The sequence below is a fragment of the Dipodomys merriami genome, unplaced genomic scaffold, assembly GCF_024711535.1.
Source record: "Dipodomys merriami isolate MVZ:Mamm:240054 unplaced genomic scaffold, mDipMer1.0.p SCAF_34, whole genome shotgun sequence".
NCBI lineage: Eukaryota > Metazoa > Chordata > Mammalia > Rodentia > Heteromyidae > Dipodomys > Dipodomys merriami.
Window position 1 is genome coordinate 9,433,961 of NW_027204937.1, and position 14,535 is coordinate 9,448,495.

Sequence of the window (14,535 nt, forward strand, 5' to 3'; positions counted from 1 at the left end):
AGGGAGCTGGGTACACATTACCTAGAAGATTATGCAACCCAGCAGGAAGTAAGTGAAGAAGTCGTCAGTAGATTCATTCTTTAAGGGAATGATAAGAAGCAGGAGAACACAAGAAAAATAGAGGGTAGAACTGCATGGGTTGATTAGGCTGCTTTCTAGATCCATCCCTTCTTTAGTTTGGTCCATAACCTGGGGATTACAGGGTAGGAGTGAGTATATGGCTGTCAACAGTCTCTGCCTGCACTTCCAAGGGACAGTCCAGACTCAAATCCAGGCTGATCCTGCCTGGGAACCAGACCTAATGCCTTTCCCTTGAGAAGCAAGCCCATATATGGCTGGGAATTCACTCAAGGTCACACATCACAGCAGAATTCTCCATCTGGGGGACACTTCAGCCTCGAAGCTGACTCATGAGCACTAATTTTCAGAGATCTTCCTGGGATGCTAAGACCAATCTATGGGTATATACCACTCCCAGAAGAACCTGCAAATCACCTGGGCCATTCCAGTTTCTTCTACATCCTTTTTCCTCCTCTGCCTGCCTAAAAACAACTCAGTTCTGAGTTGTTTTCTAGCTCATTTTTCTGGGTCTTGGAAAACTCTGATAACTAATTTGAAATTTTTAAATGGACAAGAGATCAGAAAGGACCCTGTGTCCAAGATAAATATAATCAGTAACTTTCTTATGTTCCTCACATAAAAATTAGTTGTTATAGCAGATGAAAAAAGATCCATTCACAGTAGTTACATAGCATAGAGAGGATTATGGTTAAGAATCAGAACTATATGACAGTCAGAACTAAAATGACACCACTTAGCAAGAAGCATAATAGTTGTGAAAAGTCACCTTATGTCCTGGATGGAGACAGTGCATACTATGAAGATGCATAATGTTCTCTCATTAATTTCTAAAGGTACTTAAATTTCCAAATTTACTTTTTAAAATAAAAATAGCCTTAAAATCATAAAATGTTTATTCAGAAGACTGTATTTTGAAACTAGCTATGAAAAATGTGGGGAAACTAATTTAACCTGCCCGCCTCCAATATTATAAAACTATAATTAAAATATCAAGACTGAAACTAGAATAAATAGCTCCATAGAAATGCTGAAACTGACAAAGGATATCTGAGATTGTACTACATAATATATGGTCAGTGGGGGAATGGGCATTAAACAGTGCTGTGATAAATAATCATGGGGGAGAGGAATTAGGTGACAAAATTCAAATCTTCCATCAAAATTAATTTTATATAAAGGGATAAAAGTAAATAAGAGCTAATCTAAAATATAATTGAATGAATTTAGAAGGTTGGGTTTTTTTGGAAATGCTTGTTTCTTTCTAAATTATATGTTTTTACAGTATTGTAGAATATTAGGTTTGACTACATAATTTAAAAAAACAACTCCCGATATGACAATAACAAAACAGGATAAAGAAAAGCAAAAAGGCTGGGAAGGTCAGCAATTTGGCATAGAAGAGGATGCTACTCTCTGGCATATGGATAGATAGTTATTAAAACTGACAGACGAAACTAACATTTTTTTTAAAAAAAGAATCTTTAAAACATGACCAACACATATAGAAACAATGGAAGGAATAACTAAGAAAATGAAAAATACAGTGACAATGACATATTATTTTTGCTTGCGTTTGCAAGAATTAAAACAATCAGCAAAAGATATTTCTGCTGAGTTCTTTAACAGCCTTTCCTGAGGTCGACTTGGCAAGTAGGAACCAAAAAGGGGAGCCTCTAGTCTATCTTCTTTCTAGGAATTTATCCTAAGGAAAGAACTAGACACAGTCACAACGTATGTTCGTTGCAGCAAGTGTTACTAGAGCAAAAACTGGAAAAACAAAACGACTTATTACAAAGAATTATCCATAGAATGGAATAATTAAACCTTTAAAAAGACTATCTAAACTTGTTGATTGGCATGAAAAATGTTTATTTGTAAACAAAACTATATTTTTGTCGATATACAGAAAAAAGTTTAGGAAAATATACACCCTTTTGCTGAATTGTCTTAAATGTTTTATAAAATGTTTGCATTAAGCAGTAATTTCTTGGAGGAAATTAAGGTCTCACATCAGGGGTCTCTTACTTCAGGAAGTCCCCTGATCTCTTTCCCTCCTTCTCAAACTAGAGAATTTCAAACTAGTGTCTCCGGCACCCCTATTCCCTCTGTTAAGGGCACTGGCTAGGTGACTAGTGTACCCAGTTGGTCAGTAATCTCTATTAAGGGCCATCACGGTGACTTCATCTCCAGTCCTCAGGGCCTGGCGCATACTATTTGCTCAACAAATGCTGCATTACAAGAATAAGCGACCCGCGCGCTCTCGCTCTCTCTTGTTTCCCAGAATAATTTGGCAAATTGGGTGAAGTCGAACCCGTTTGGAAGACTGAGATCCGCTCAGAAGGGAGGGTGGGGAGACAAAAGCCACTGAATGGAAACTGGGTCTGGATTTCTTTCTCAAGGCTCCGCAGCACTGTGGCCCCAGGCAAGTTACCTCGCCTGGCTGAACGCTGAACCTCGGCGATCCCATCCCCCATGGACTGCGTGCCGAGGGACCCTGCGCGCACCGCGGGGTTGGCCGAGTCTCGGAGGCACACGGTACGTGTGCAGAAAAAGCAAAGAGATGGATACAAACAGGGGCGGCGGGCGTTCGTCCCAGGCCCGCGAGCACCTAACCAGAGGTGGTGGCGAAGGGAGCTGACTCCCCAGTGTACGTCCCGCAGATGGGGCGTGGTCCGAGGAGGGCTGCAGCTGCCGCTGAGCCTGCACCGACGCCCCGGCCACTCGGAGCCGGTACATTCCCCCCACCCCCGCCCCGCCTTCAGTCTGCCCCTCCGCCTGCTCCTCCGGCGAAAGGTCGAAGGTTCAGGGAGAAGCTGAGACACCCCCACCCCCACCCCGCCTGGCAGGTGCAGGCGAGGGCCTGGGGTCAGACTTGGGTCAGTGGCACTTAGTCTGGGACAGTGCGATCGGCGGCGGCCGGCGGCGTTGGCTGGGGAACGCCGAGTGTCCCAGGTTTGCTCTCTTCCTGCATTAGATGTGGACAGATCCCTCCTCTGACCAGGGGAGCCCGTTCTGCCACGAAAACGCTGGTACGACTTACTCCACCTCTACAGAGGCAGCGCCGGACGCCGGGCAGCTCCCTGCCCAGACCGGGGGTGACAGGTTCTTCTGGCCCCTGAAGTCTGTCTCTTGCCTGGGCCCTAGCTGAGGCCGATCCGTGGCTTTGACCACCGAAAAGGACCGCGTTACTGGGGACGGCAGACTAGGTTGCACCTCTCCATGTCCTCCCAGGGGTGCGCATGGCCGAGGGATTCGAGGTCACTCTACAAAGTGGGGGTGTGGGGAATCCTGTGGTTTGTGTACACGTGCGTGTGTCTAGCGTGAACGCGGGCGTCCGTGACCTGCGGGGGAATGCGTGTCAGGCTGCCTGCAGAGACCCCCCTTTCCCAAAGGTGCCTTCCTGAAGGCCCCTTTTCCCAGGTGAAGAGTTTCAGCCAAACTCCTGGAATCCTGAGTAGCCGAGGAAGGGGTGGGGTGGGGGTGGAGGGAGGGGCGATCTCGTCCCGGAGCCTACGGTTTGGGGATAATTACTTTTAATGTCAGAAAGATTTAGTTTAATATCATCTCTATTAGGCTGCCGGGGAGGGTAATTAAACGGAACGCGTCGCAGCCGGCAAACAGATGGCGTCTGCTTGTTCCGAGACCGCGGGCAAACAGCGCAAAAGTCAACGCCTCCCAGGTCCCCCCGCCCCCAGCGGTGCCCCCAGACCTTCTCCTAGTCGGCGCCCCCGAATCCTCGCCCTGGGTTCCCAGCCCCGGCCTCACACCGCCGCCCAACCTGGGCGGGGTCGGTCGTGAAGAGCGGGGTGGGAGATTTTTCTGGGCTTGGTGCTCTCACCCAGGACCCCCCAGGCCCTGGCACAGCACCGGCGTCAGCGAATGATTCTGAGCCGAGGATCTGTGAGTGGGAGAGGAACCCCCCCCCCATTCCTCAAAGGGAGGTCCGCGGCTTCCTCTCCAGGGTCCCAGCCGTAGGTAAGGCTGGGGCTCCGCTCCGGGAACACGCGATGGCATTCGACATGAGGGTAGACCCGGAGTGTCGGTGCTCAGTCACCTGATGCGAGAGGCTGTAGGCTTCTGGGTGTGGATGGCCCAGGAGAAGATGTTCAGGAGCACGCTGAGCGGCCAAACTTTCTGAAGGGGGGTGGGCGGGGACGGGGAAGTAGTGTCGGAGGTGAGCGCCCCCCAGGCGCGCAGGTGCGCTCAAGGCACGCGAGAGGGGCATACCCAAACTTTTGCAGGGGAAAGTGTGTGTGTGTGTGTGTGTGTGTGTGTGTGTGTGTGTGTGTGTGTGTGTGTGTGTGTGTGTGTGTGTGTGAACCTGGAAGCCTGGAAGCCTGGAGGCTCAGCCGGGTCCAAGTCAGGGGGTTCAAATCAGATGTGGCCTGCAAAGCTGGCGGGGCCGGGGATGGGTTTATCTGCCTCTTACAAGAATACATTCGTTCCTAGGAGTACCTCAATATCGGGGTCCTAAGAGGAGAGGTGAGGCTCCAGGACCTATGGGGATGTGAACAGGAGTAGAAGAGGATCAAACGAGATAGGTGCCTGCCCCAGGGATGGGGTTCCTCGGGAAAAGACAGTTCCTTCCACATCCACGCGAGTGCCCCAGTCTCGACGCCCACCGGCCTGGTCCCCGTGGGTTCATCCCCAGGGGCCTGGCAGCGAGCGCGAGGAATAAAACCTGTGCCACGGCCCACCCCACCCTCCGCCGAAAACTCAGTGGAATCCTTTGGTTTATTTCGTTTTAAAATTTAAAAATACTTTTTTCCCCCCGAAAAGTCTCCACCTGGCAAACTCCCCGAGCGGGAATCCAAGGGGAGCCAGTGCTCCCCTGACCCAGGCCCCAATTAGGGCACTGCACGACCTCCAAATAATGGAAGGGACGTCAGGGTCCTGCCACTCCTGGAGAGATATCACCCCCCCCAACGCCCTCCATTACCCTCACTCCGCGTGGAGACCCTCGCAGAAGCTGCCCCTTTTCTCTCGCCCAGACCTGCTCTCAGGCTCCAGCGAGTGAAATGTGTGTGTTTCTCACACACTGTTTCTGTTGCTGTCACATACTCTTCTGATCCAAGCTCCCTCACGTCGGGCCTGGTGAACTTTCTGGAAGCGCTTCAGCCGATTCTTCAATGCCTCGCCCCTTCAGACCCCTCCAGAAGGATGACGCTCAAAGTTCGCCTCTTCCCGAAGCGCCAGCGCGTGCCAGAGCCTCTCCCGAGCGCGAGGTTCTGCGGTCTGCGGTGGGTGGCAGCTTCCTCGGAGGGTCCCCAGTTCCTCTAGTGGGAAGAACTACAGGGCGTGGCCCAAAGCGCCACCTGAGGGAGGGGAGGCGCTGGGGCCCCGCGACGACCGCGGCCCCTTCAGCAAGTCCAGGAGGGTCGGCGCCGGGGATCGCGTTGGGTGCGACTCCTGCAGCCCAGGGGGTTCACAAAAGCCAAGCGAAAACGCTAGGGCAGGAGTGGAGGGGGACCAAAGAAGGAACTTCACTTTTCTCATTATGGAAACGAGTTTTCTTTTCTCTGAAAGTAAAAACGAGGGTGATCAAACATTAGATGCAAACACAGAAAGAAAAGACACGGAGATAGAACCAAAGTTGGGGAAACCCAGGCCACCCCGCATCCATTCCAGTTGTTGCCATCGGAAGGAAAACCTTTTACCTACTCTTCAGACCCAGCTAGCTGTTCCTCGAGGCTGTGACGTCAGCGCAGGTGGGGTGCGGCGAAGGTCAGGGGTGGGGGGGGCACGTGCAGTGACCTTGTCTCGGGCTGGTTGGAACGCGAGGAAGGATAAAGTCCAGCTTCCAAAAGGATCTGGGGAGACGCAGAAGCTGCTTTTTACTTTGGTTTAAACTTGGAGAGAGAAAGTAAACTGTGAGCTAATTTAAAACCACGACGACAAAAAAACAAAACAAAAGGAAAGCCTTCCACAACCGAAAAGAAAGTAAAAAGGGGAGAGAGAAGAGTGCAAAGAGGCTCTGGAGCCAGCCGCGGGACTGGGGGCGGCGGGGCGGGGAACCGCGAGGCGCCGGGCGCGCGGTTCCCGGGAAGCGCAACCTCATTTCTCCTCTCCCGGCTCTTCTTTAAAAACCTAAAATCCTAATAAACCGCACTTACCCCTCCAAGATACCTATGGTACTGGACGGAAGGAACTGAGCCTTAAATGCGGCTGGAGTGGGGGAAGCCACTCAGCCCCCCCCCCCAACTATCCCCATATACGTCCTACTTAGAAACCCAGCCGGAAAGACGCAAGAAAAATTGCCTTGGCATTTATGCCAAAACGCCCTCCCTTACCCACCTCCGTACGCCCGTTCTACTCCCACCCCGACTGCGGTAATTGAATTGTCACCTGCCCCCCCCCCCATCCCGCCCCAGGCCTCCAGGGCCACTTGGGAAGCTGGCCTTGCCAAGCGCCCCAGGCCAATGAGAGCTGCACCGCCGAGCCAGTGCCCCCAGAAGCCGAGGGGTTACACACGTCTACGTAGACAGGCACACCGGACACGGTAATTAGGAGCAATTCACACGCTCTCGGGCGCACGGAAACTTCTTGTCACGATATTCTCTACGCTCCTCCTTGCCTACTTTTTTCCACTCCTTCCCTGGCGCGCCCCCTCCCTTCCCCCAGGCACACAGTGGAGCTTTTGGAGTTTCGAATCTTTCGGACACTGTAGAATGAGGGGCTCCCCGGGCGCGGGCCCGGCCAATCAGAGCGCCGTCTGCCTCCCCTGGCCAATGGCAGGCGCCACATTGTTGTCCAATTCTGTCTAATGGAGCCCTAAGGAGTAACAATAGAGCGGGCGAGCGGCTCATTGAGAGTCTGGCAGCGCCGGGCAACTGGGCCCCGGCAGAGCGCTGCGTCCCGCGCGCACCCGGAGGGGACTCGGCACGGCAAGAACTGAGTCTCGGGGTGCAACCAGCTGGCCCCCAAACAGGCCCCCACCCCTGGCCACGATTTCCGACGGGAGGGTTAAACGGCTCTGTTCTCTGAGGGGTCCGGAAGTTCGGACATGGTGCCTGAAGGAGAGTGACGTGTTCTGATAAGGGGCCGGGGGCAAGGGGAAGAGGCCAGGAGTGCCGGCGCCGCGAGCAGAGCTGGGAGGCGCGAGGAGCGCCGGCGCAGGAGGAGGAGGACCCCGGAGCCCAAGGCAGGTAGTTGAGGGCCGCAGGGAGAGCAGGGGAGGAGACCTGGCCTGCGGCCCTTGTAGAGAAGGCCCAGGCACCGCGGGGCTCGGGGACTGAAAGCCTGAAGGGTCTGGGGGAAGAGGTACATGGAGGTGGTCTGGAATTTCCAGAGTCCGATTCCAGACACAGTCCGGGACTCTGGCGGGGGTTGGGATCCGGGCGACCAGCCGAGGAGAGGTCTGGCGGAAAGCTAGAGACGGGGGCCTGCTTGGGGCCTTCTGGGACTCGGGCGCAGGTGGGACTCCCGTGTGCGCTCCTGACCAGTTCGGGAGATGACTTTCCCCTGCTTTGTGTTGGCCGGATGAACCATCCAAATCCCCAGATCCCAACTTGGACATCAGAACGCGGGAACCTGAGCTCCAGCGGGGTCCCGGGGGGCGGGGGGGGGGGCAGGATGAAGAGGGCGTGTCTGATGACTCTGTCCCTCAACTGGGAAGGGTAGGGGAAGCGATGCCTAACTTTTCACAGGATATTTCTCCTCCTGGACTTGTTCTCCAAGCTATGAGACTAAAATCTGAGCCACGGGTTTTGCTTGAGTTGTTCTTATGTAATTGGGTGTCCCTGTGTCACGCTGCTGGACTCTGGGTCCTGGGACACTCTTATCAGCTGTTTTCTCTGCCCCTCAAGCTAATCTTTGGGCTGGGTTTGCCTATCCAAAGGAAGTTTCTTCTGCAGAATTTCCTCTTTAATCCTTCTCAGTCTCCTAAACTCCGCTACACACCCATTTTCTTTCCCACTTTCCGGAGGCCTGAAATATAGAATTTCCAGAGCTCGCCATTTTTATTGGTTCCAGAGCCAAAGGCCTAACCTGGCTCCTGAATTTGTTCCCTAAGCCCTCACTCTCATTTTAACGAAAAGCAATACTGTTCCCGATTTTCCTCACGCTCACCATATTCAAAACAACAAACAACCTCCCACCCCCATACTTTCACCATTCCACCAAAGGGAACGTTTTCCTCCGGGCTTTTTCTGTTTTGCCTTTAGCATCGGTTCGTTGGTTCCAAATTTTCTCTCTAATCCTAGTCCCATTCACACAAACACTTGGCTTTTCCCGTCTCACCCCCAATACCTAAGCTGTTGGATTTCTTTTCTTTTCTTTTACAAACCCTCCTCCGACTTGTCTGAACCAGTGACTTTCAAACTTTGTGTCTTTCTAACACCCCCACCCCCCGCCCAGGAACCACTGATTCAGACTTAAACTTACACCCGCCCACGTGAATCCGCTCTGAGCAGCGGCGAGGGGAGTGCGGCGGGGGAGCTCGGGTTCCGAATGCACCTCTCTCCAGACGATTTGGCAACCACTAGCCGAACCTCCGTAGCCAAACTTTGCCCTTCTCAGCTTGGGTTCTTTTTAAGCTTAGCATTTCGTGCTTTCCTCACGCAGGTCTCTTCCTTCCCCCCCCCTCCCCCCAATCTTCCAAGCCAGATCCTGCCATGGAGCTACGCTCCGAGCTGCCCAGCGTGCCCGGAGCGGCGACGGCAGCGGCGACAGCGACTGGGCCGCCCGTGGCGTCGGTGGCGTCGGTGGCGGCGGCAGCGGCCGCCGCCGCGTCGCTCCCGGTGAGCGTGGCCGGAGGCTTGCTGCGGGCGCCGCCGCTGCTGTTGCGGGCGGCGGAGAAGTACCCGCGGACCCCCAAGTGCGCGCGCTGCCGCAATCACGGCGTGGTGTCGGCGCTCAAGGGCCACAAACGCTACTGTCGTTGGAAGGACTGCCTGTGCGCCAAGTGCACGCTCATCGCCGAGCGCCAGCGCGTCATGGCGGCCCAGGTGGCGTTGCGCCGGCAGCAGGCGCAGGAGGAGAACGAGGCGCGCGAGCTGCAACTTCTCTACGGCACTGCCGAGGGCCTAGCGCTGGCCGCTGCCAACGGCATCATCCCACCACGACCCGCTTACGAGGTCTTTGGCTCGGTATGCGCCGCCGAAGGCGGGGGACCCGGAGCTGGAGCTCCGGCGGGGACCGGAGGTGGCGCAGGGGGCGCAGGTGAGAGCGCGGTCAGGCCGGGCTGATGGGGGCAAGAGAAGCAGGGTCAGCAGGTCAGCGCGCCCACGGCCGAGGGATCGGAGTTTTCTTAGGACAGAGTCCCCTTCTCCAAACGCCCAGAATAGAGTTCTCTGCGCACGCAGCTCCAAGATTGGACGCAAAGCATAGACTCCCTGTATCCCCAAAGACTTTCTTCTCTCCTCTTCCTGAAGAGTTACGCTTTATTCGTAATTTCTGCGAATGCAGAAATTTTTATCTTAATTGTTCCTAGGCAAGGACTGGACTCTAGCCAGCTCTTTACTCCACTTAGCTTGGTCTTTTCCGCTTACCCCCAAATCCTCAGAAGAAACCCACATATTTTATTTTTCCCCCCTTTGCTATTTGAGTCTCTGTGTCTCACTTTTCCTTTCCGCTCTTTTCAGAAATCCCATCCTTTTCAATCCTTCTGGCCCGCATTGCTTTCCCTAGGTAATGAAGATGCCTGTAATCATTTTCCCAGTGTGGTTCCATGTGTTCCTAATGCCCCCTAGATAACTGCACACTACTCCGCCTCCCTCTTTCTAGCTTCGTTCCCAGCTGTCCCCTTTCTCAGGGTACTCACTCTCCCGGTTTCCCAGACAGAACCCCTTTCCTCGTTTTCTGTCTACCCCTTGCCTTCACTCAGTCACCTTTTCTGGACTCCCCAGGCTTTTTCTATGAGGATGAAAACTACCATCGGACATGGGGAACGGCTCTTAGCAGAGGAGGGGAAAACTCTTTAGGTCTTGACTTGGGAAAGGGCAGATTAGAAAGAGGGGCTGTACTTGGGTCTACAGAGAAGCTTGAGAGCGCCTAGCTACCCAGATTCCTTTCTTCCTTGAAGGCTGTCCAGAACCAGGTTGCCTCTTGGACCACGTGGTTTAGTGGGGTCTTCTTCACAGTGGTGAAGTATAGGTAGAAGTTATGTTTAGCTCCTGTTTTAATTTTGGACCGTGCCTCTTCTCTAGGGCTTAAGGGTTAAGGGTGGAGGTATTGAGGCACAGATGTGGAGAGGGTAGCAGTGAACCTGAAGTTTACAGGGCGCAAGTGGTTGGGGTTCTGGGTACAGAAAGACAGAAAGCAGAGTGGGTGGTGAAGGCCCAGATTAGGACCAAATAAGGGCTCAGACTCTCCACGTGAGAGGAAACGGGATTCAGAGGATTGAGGTGCTGTGGGTGCCGTCTTCTTCTCGATCGCCTTTCACGTTTCTGTTTTCTCCCTGCCCAGAGGCCAAGTTACAGAAGTTTGACCTGTTTCCCAAGACGCTTCTCCAGGCAGGCCGCGCAGGCAGCCCGCAGCCGCCACCCGTGAAGCCCTTATCGCCCGACGGTGCAGACTCGGGTCCGGGGACGTCATCCCCAGAGGTGCGGCCCGGCTCAGGCTCAGAGAACGGGGACGGCGAGTCCTTTTCGGGGTCACCTCTAGCCCGGGCCTCCAAGGAGGCAGGTGGCAGCTGTCCGGGTAGCGCGGGCCCAGGAGGCGGCGGCGAGGAGGACAGCCCAGGCTCCGCCAGCCCCTTGGGCTCCGAATCCGGTTCGGAGGCTGACAAAGAAGAGGCCGAGGTCCCGCCGGCTCCAGGGCTGGGCGGAGGCCCCGGTCCACGGCAGCGGACGCCCCTGGACATCTTGACACGGGTCTTCCCTGCCCACCGGCGAGGCGTCCTGGAGCTGGTGTTGCAGGGCTGCGGCGGCGACGTGGTACAGGCTATCGAGCAGGTGCTGAACCACCACCGCGGAGGCCTGGCGGCTGGCCTGGGCCCCGCTGCGCCCCCGGATAAGGCCGCGGTCGGCGCGGCCGCAGCCGGGGACGACGCGTGGCCAGGTCGCGTCGACGCCGCGGCCGCAGGGGCCCCCGGGCTGCCCTCGCCGCTGCAGGCGGGGCCTGCCGCTCCCCCGCACCATAGACCCTTGCTGGCCGGCGCTATGGCGCCTGGGGCGCTCGGCTCGCTGAGCAGCCGCTCGGCCTTCTCGCCACTGCAGCCCAACGCCAGTCACTTCGGCGCGGACGCGGGCGCCTACCCCCTGGGCGCGCCGCTCGGCCTCAGCCCGCTGCGCCTCGCCTACTCCGCAGCGGCGGCGCACAGCCGCGGCCTGGCCTTCATGGCGCCCTACTCCACCGCGGGCCTGGTGCCCACGCTCGGCTTCCGCCCGCCCATGGACTACGCCTTCAGCGATCTCATGCGCGACCGCTCTGCCGCCGCCGCCGCCGCGGTGCACAAGGAGCCCACCTACGGGGGCGGCCTGTACGGGCCTATGGTTAACGGAGCCCCGGAGAAGCAGTAGCGCCAGGGGCCCAGCAGCAGGCGGGGACCCCCTAGCATTAACCCTAGCCTCGTCCCCGCGGGCCGCCCGGTGCGCCCCGTGCGGCCACGGCACAGGTCCCTTCCCCCCCTCCCTCCCCGAGGTGATTTTTCAGTTTTGTTTTAGAGGTGGGCAAGGGGGGAGGGCTGGAGAAAAGGGGAGCAGCCACAGGTGTGGGTGTGCGGCCTGGATTCCCCCTCCCGCCTGGCGCCACCTCCCCACCGCCCCGCTCCAGCCCCGTTCTGAGAATTCCACAGGCGGCGGCTGCGCGCGCTCGGGCTGCGGCTGTAGCTACGCTCCGGCCGCCCGCCAGGCGCCCGCCTTCTCCCAGGGAGGGAAGGATCGTTCCAATCTCCCGTGTCTCCCCAGTCCTCTTAATTTTTTTAAAAAGAAAAATCCGCTCTAACAAATATAAATTTAGGATGTATACATTTCTTGGCACTGAGTTGCGTCTTTGGGACACACATATATATCGATATCAATTGTAAAAAAAAGTTCTAAGGTGCACTTTCCTCGTTGCGGTATTTGTCGCTCTCTTTGTTGCTTATGCGGACAAGCATGGGTTTCCTTGGTGCAGTGTGAGTTTTTATATATGTATAAATCTATATATATAATCTATACATATATATATACAAGCCAGTGTATAATGTTATAAAATGGAATTCTAAGTTATTAATTGTAATCTGTAGGTGACCTCGGTATTAACGTGAAAAACATTCAAAAACAAAAAAAAGGACAAAAATGGAAAAAGTAGACTATGTGCGCATTGTACCGATCAGGTTTTATAGATTAAATATACTGTAAACTCGGGAGGGATCCTGTCCCCTCTAGCCTGCGGCCGGTCACTTCCGACGAAGCGGTCAAGGTGCGCACTGGAGCGGGGCCCGCGGCGCGCGGTGACCGCGCCGGGCCGCGCGCTCCCGGGACTCGCCAACCGCCCTGCGGCAGAGGCCTGCTCATTTGTGCTTTCCTTTGCATAGGTATGAGCTAGAAATAAATGTTATTTTCTAAGAAAACAACGCCCGAATCCCGTCCCGCTTCTCCAGGCGGCGGGGAAGAAAAGGTCTTGATTTCCCGCTAGGGGCGGCGGTGCCCCAGAGAAGCAAGATCGAGGCCAGGCCCGGGCTCCGATCCTCCGACATCGGGACAGGAAGCTGCCCTGGGTGCCCATTCGCACCAGAGCAACGACAACCCCCCCCCCCCGGGCCCCAGTGCAACGCCAGGGCAGGGGTAGGGGTGTGTGTGTGGCGGGGGGTAGGAACGCTGGCCCCAACAGGCGCTGGGGCTTCAGACCGGAGGCCAAACCTCCCAAGCACCCGGGGAGACTGGGGGTGCCCTCGCAGCTCTCCCCAAAGCCGTGGGGTGCAACTGAGGTGGCGCAGCCTCAGAACCTTCTCAGAGATTTGGAGCCCACGGCTGTAGAGGCGACGGTTGGGGGACGTTACGGGGTGGGGGGGGCTGGCCTGCGGGCCTGGGAGAGAGTTTGGGGTGCGGGTAGGATCCTGCCAAGTCCCCGGTGCGTTCAAAGTGGCTGCGAGGACGCGTCTATGGCCGGATATCAATGGCTTCTCCACCTTCTCTTCTCTGGCCGAGCCGAGCAAATTAGCGGCTCCAAGGCTGACTCCCCCCCTCCCCCCTTCCCCGGTCATTCTCCCAGTCTAGGAAATTGGGTGCCCCCTCCCCTAGGCTGGGTCGGCGACATCCCAAGGTAAACTTCTGGGGCCCGGCTCGAGTTCCGCCAGGCGGTGAAACTTAATAGCAGGACAAGAAAACGGTTTAATAAAGAAGGGCTTTAATAGGGAACTAATTTGATTGAGTTGCCTAATTCCACTTTAATTGGAAAGGGGGTTTGGCTGTTTGGTTATAAAGTGCGAGGGTGACGGAGAGATGGGAAATGGGGCGGGCGGGGGAAGGGGTGAGAGAGATGGGACAAGAAGGGGAATGGAGACTGGAAGGGAAGAAGAGAGCTTAGAACAAGAAAAGGGGTAGAAGAAAAGAGGAGAGCGGGATGAGACTTAGGAGCGTCTAGAAAAGTGGACTTTCTTGCTCCAGGATGCTTCAGCCTGAATTTCCAGCCTCCCACGTCCTCTCCCAACTCTTTTTAAGTTTTCCGGAGGATGTCCTACCCTCCCTGTAGTATAGCCGCCGGGTCCCCAGCCTCGGTCTCTAAGATCTGCCTGGGTTTCTTGATTTCGGGAGGGATCTAGGCTGGGTGCCCCGAGGCTGCCAAGCTCAAGGTGGGCAGCTGGTGGGTAATAGTTACTCAAACCATCCACACCTTCACCGATTTCACTGTTTTTCCTTCATCCTCACAGCAATCTGGGGAGAATCCAGTTAGCTTCGTGTTGTTGTTTTTTAAATAAAACTGGCTTCGTTTTATAGAGGAAACTGAGGTCCAGAGGAGTCCAAGGACCTGTCCTACTGCATCAGTGCTCCAGATTCCCGCGGGATTCTTTCCTCCCCTGTTCATGTCTACAGTCCCGAGAGAAGAGGCTTCTCCAGATAGTCCATATAGCCCAGAAAGGCTGCCAGTGCCTCCCACAGACCTCAGGAATGGACCTCCAGCAGTGGGAGTACTAGATATTGGGGCTCCCAGGTTTCTCTCACACCTAGGCTGGTTCTTCACGTTGGCTCAGGCCCTAGCCTGAAAGCCTAGAGATTCAAATTTGTCAGTTGCAGCCCTGGACTCATGGCAAAGTCCTGTGCCCACAGCCTGTCACAGACAGTCCAGATACCCTTTTAATAGCCAGTTTAAAAAAAAAAAAGGCCTGGACACTGACAAGACCCAGAGTTGCTCATCCAGGCACTGTAGCGCCAGGGCCAAAACCAGGGCCAGAACCAGGGAGTGGGTGCAATGAGGAGGGGGTGCTGAGTAACGGTCCTCTGCTCCAGGGCTTACCCTGCTGACTGGAGGAGGCTGTGCACTACCCAGGCTGTGCTCTGGGAAGGGGCATGGGTAGCTAGGTCCCTGGCAACA

The 14,535-nt window shown here is 55.4% G+C and overlaps 1 protein-coding gene and 1 long non-coding RNA gene across 3 annotated transcripts; one reads left to right on the top strand and one right to left on the bottom strand.

Annotated features, from left to right (window-relative positions):
• Positions 1–5,025: 5,025 nt before the first annotated feature.
• On the bottom strand, positions 5,026–6,683 carry LOC138803248 (uncharacterized). Its single transcript, XR_011364923.1, has 3 exons — positions 6,553–6,683; positions 5,743–5,891; positions 5,026–5,600 (listed from the first exon to the last, which is right to left on the bottom strand). It is a non-coding gene; the product is annotated as an uncharacterized lncRNA (long non-coding RNA).
• A 2,003-nt stretch (positions 6,684–8,686) lies between these two features.
• Dmrta2 (DMRT like family A2) lies at positions 8,687–11,604 on the top strand. 2 transcript variants are annotated; one of them, XM_069987059.1, is made up of 2 exons: positions 8,687–9,240; positions 10,486–11,604. In XM_069987059.1, the coding sequence occupies exons 1-2, from the start codon at positions 8,694–8,696 to the stop codon at positions 11,538–11,540; spliced, it is 1,602 nt and encodes a 533-aa protein (XP_069843160.1). In that variant the 5' UTR covers positions 8,687–8,693; the 3' UTR covers positions 11,541–11,604. The 2 variants fall into 2 exon arrangements, with proteins under 2 accessions (XP_069843160.1, XP_069843159.1); XM_069987058.1 differs by having other exon boundaries at positions 8,694–9,251; positions 10,488–11,540.
• The last annotated feature ends 2,931 nt before the right edge of the window (positions 11,605–14,535 follow it).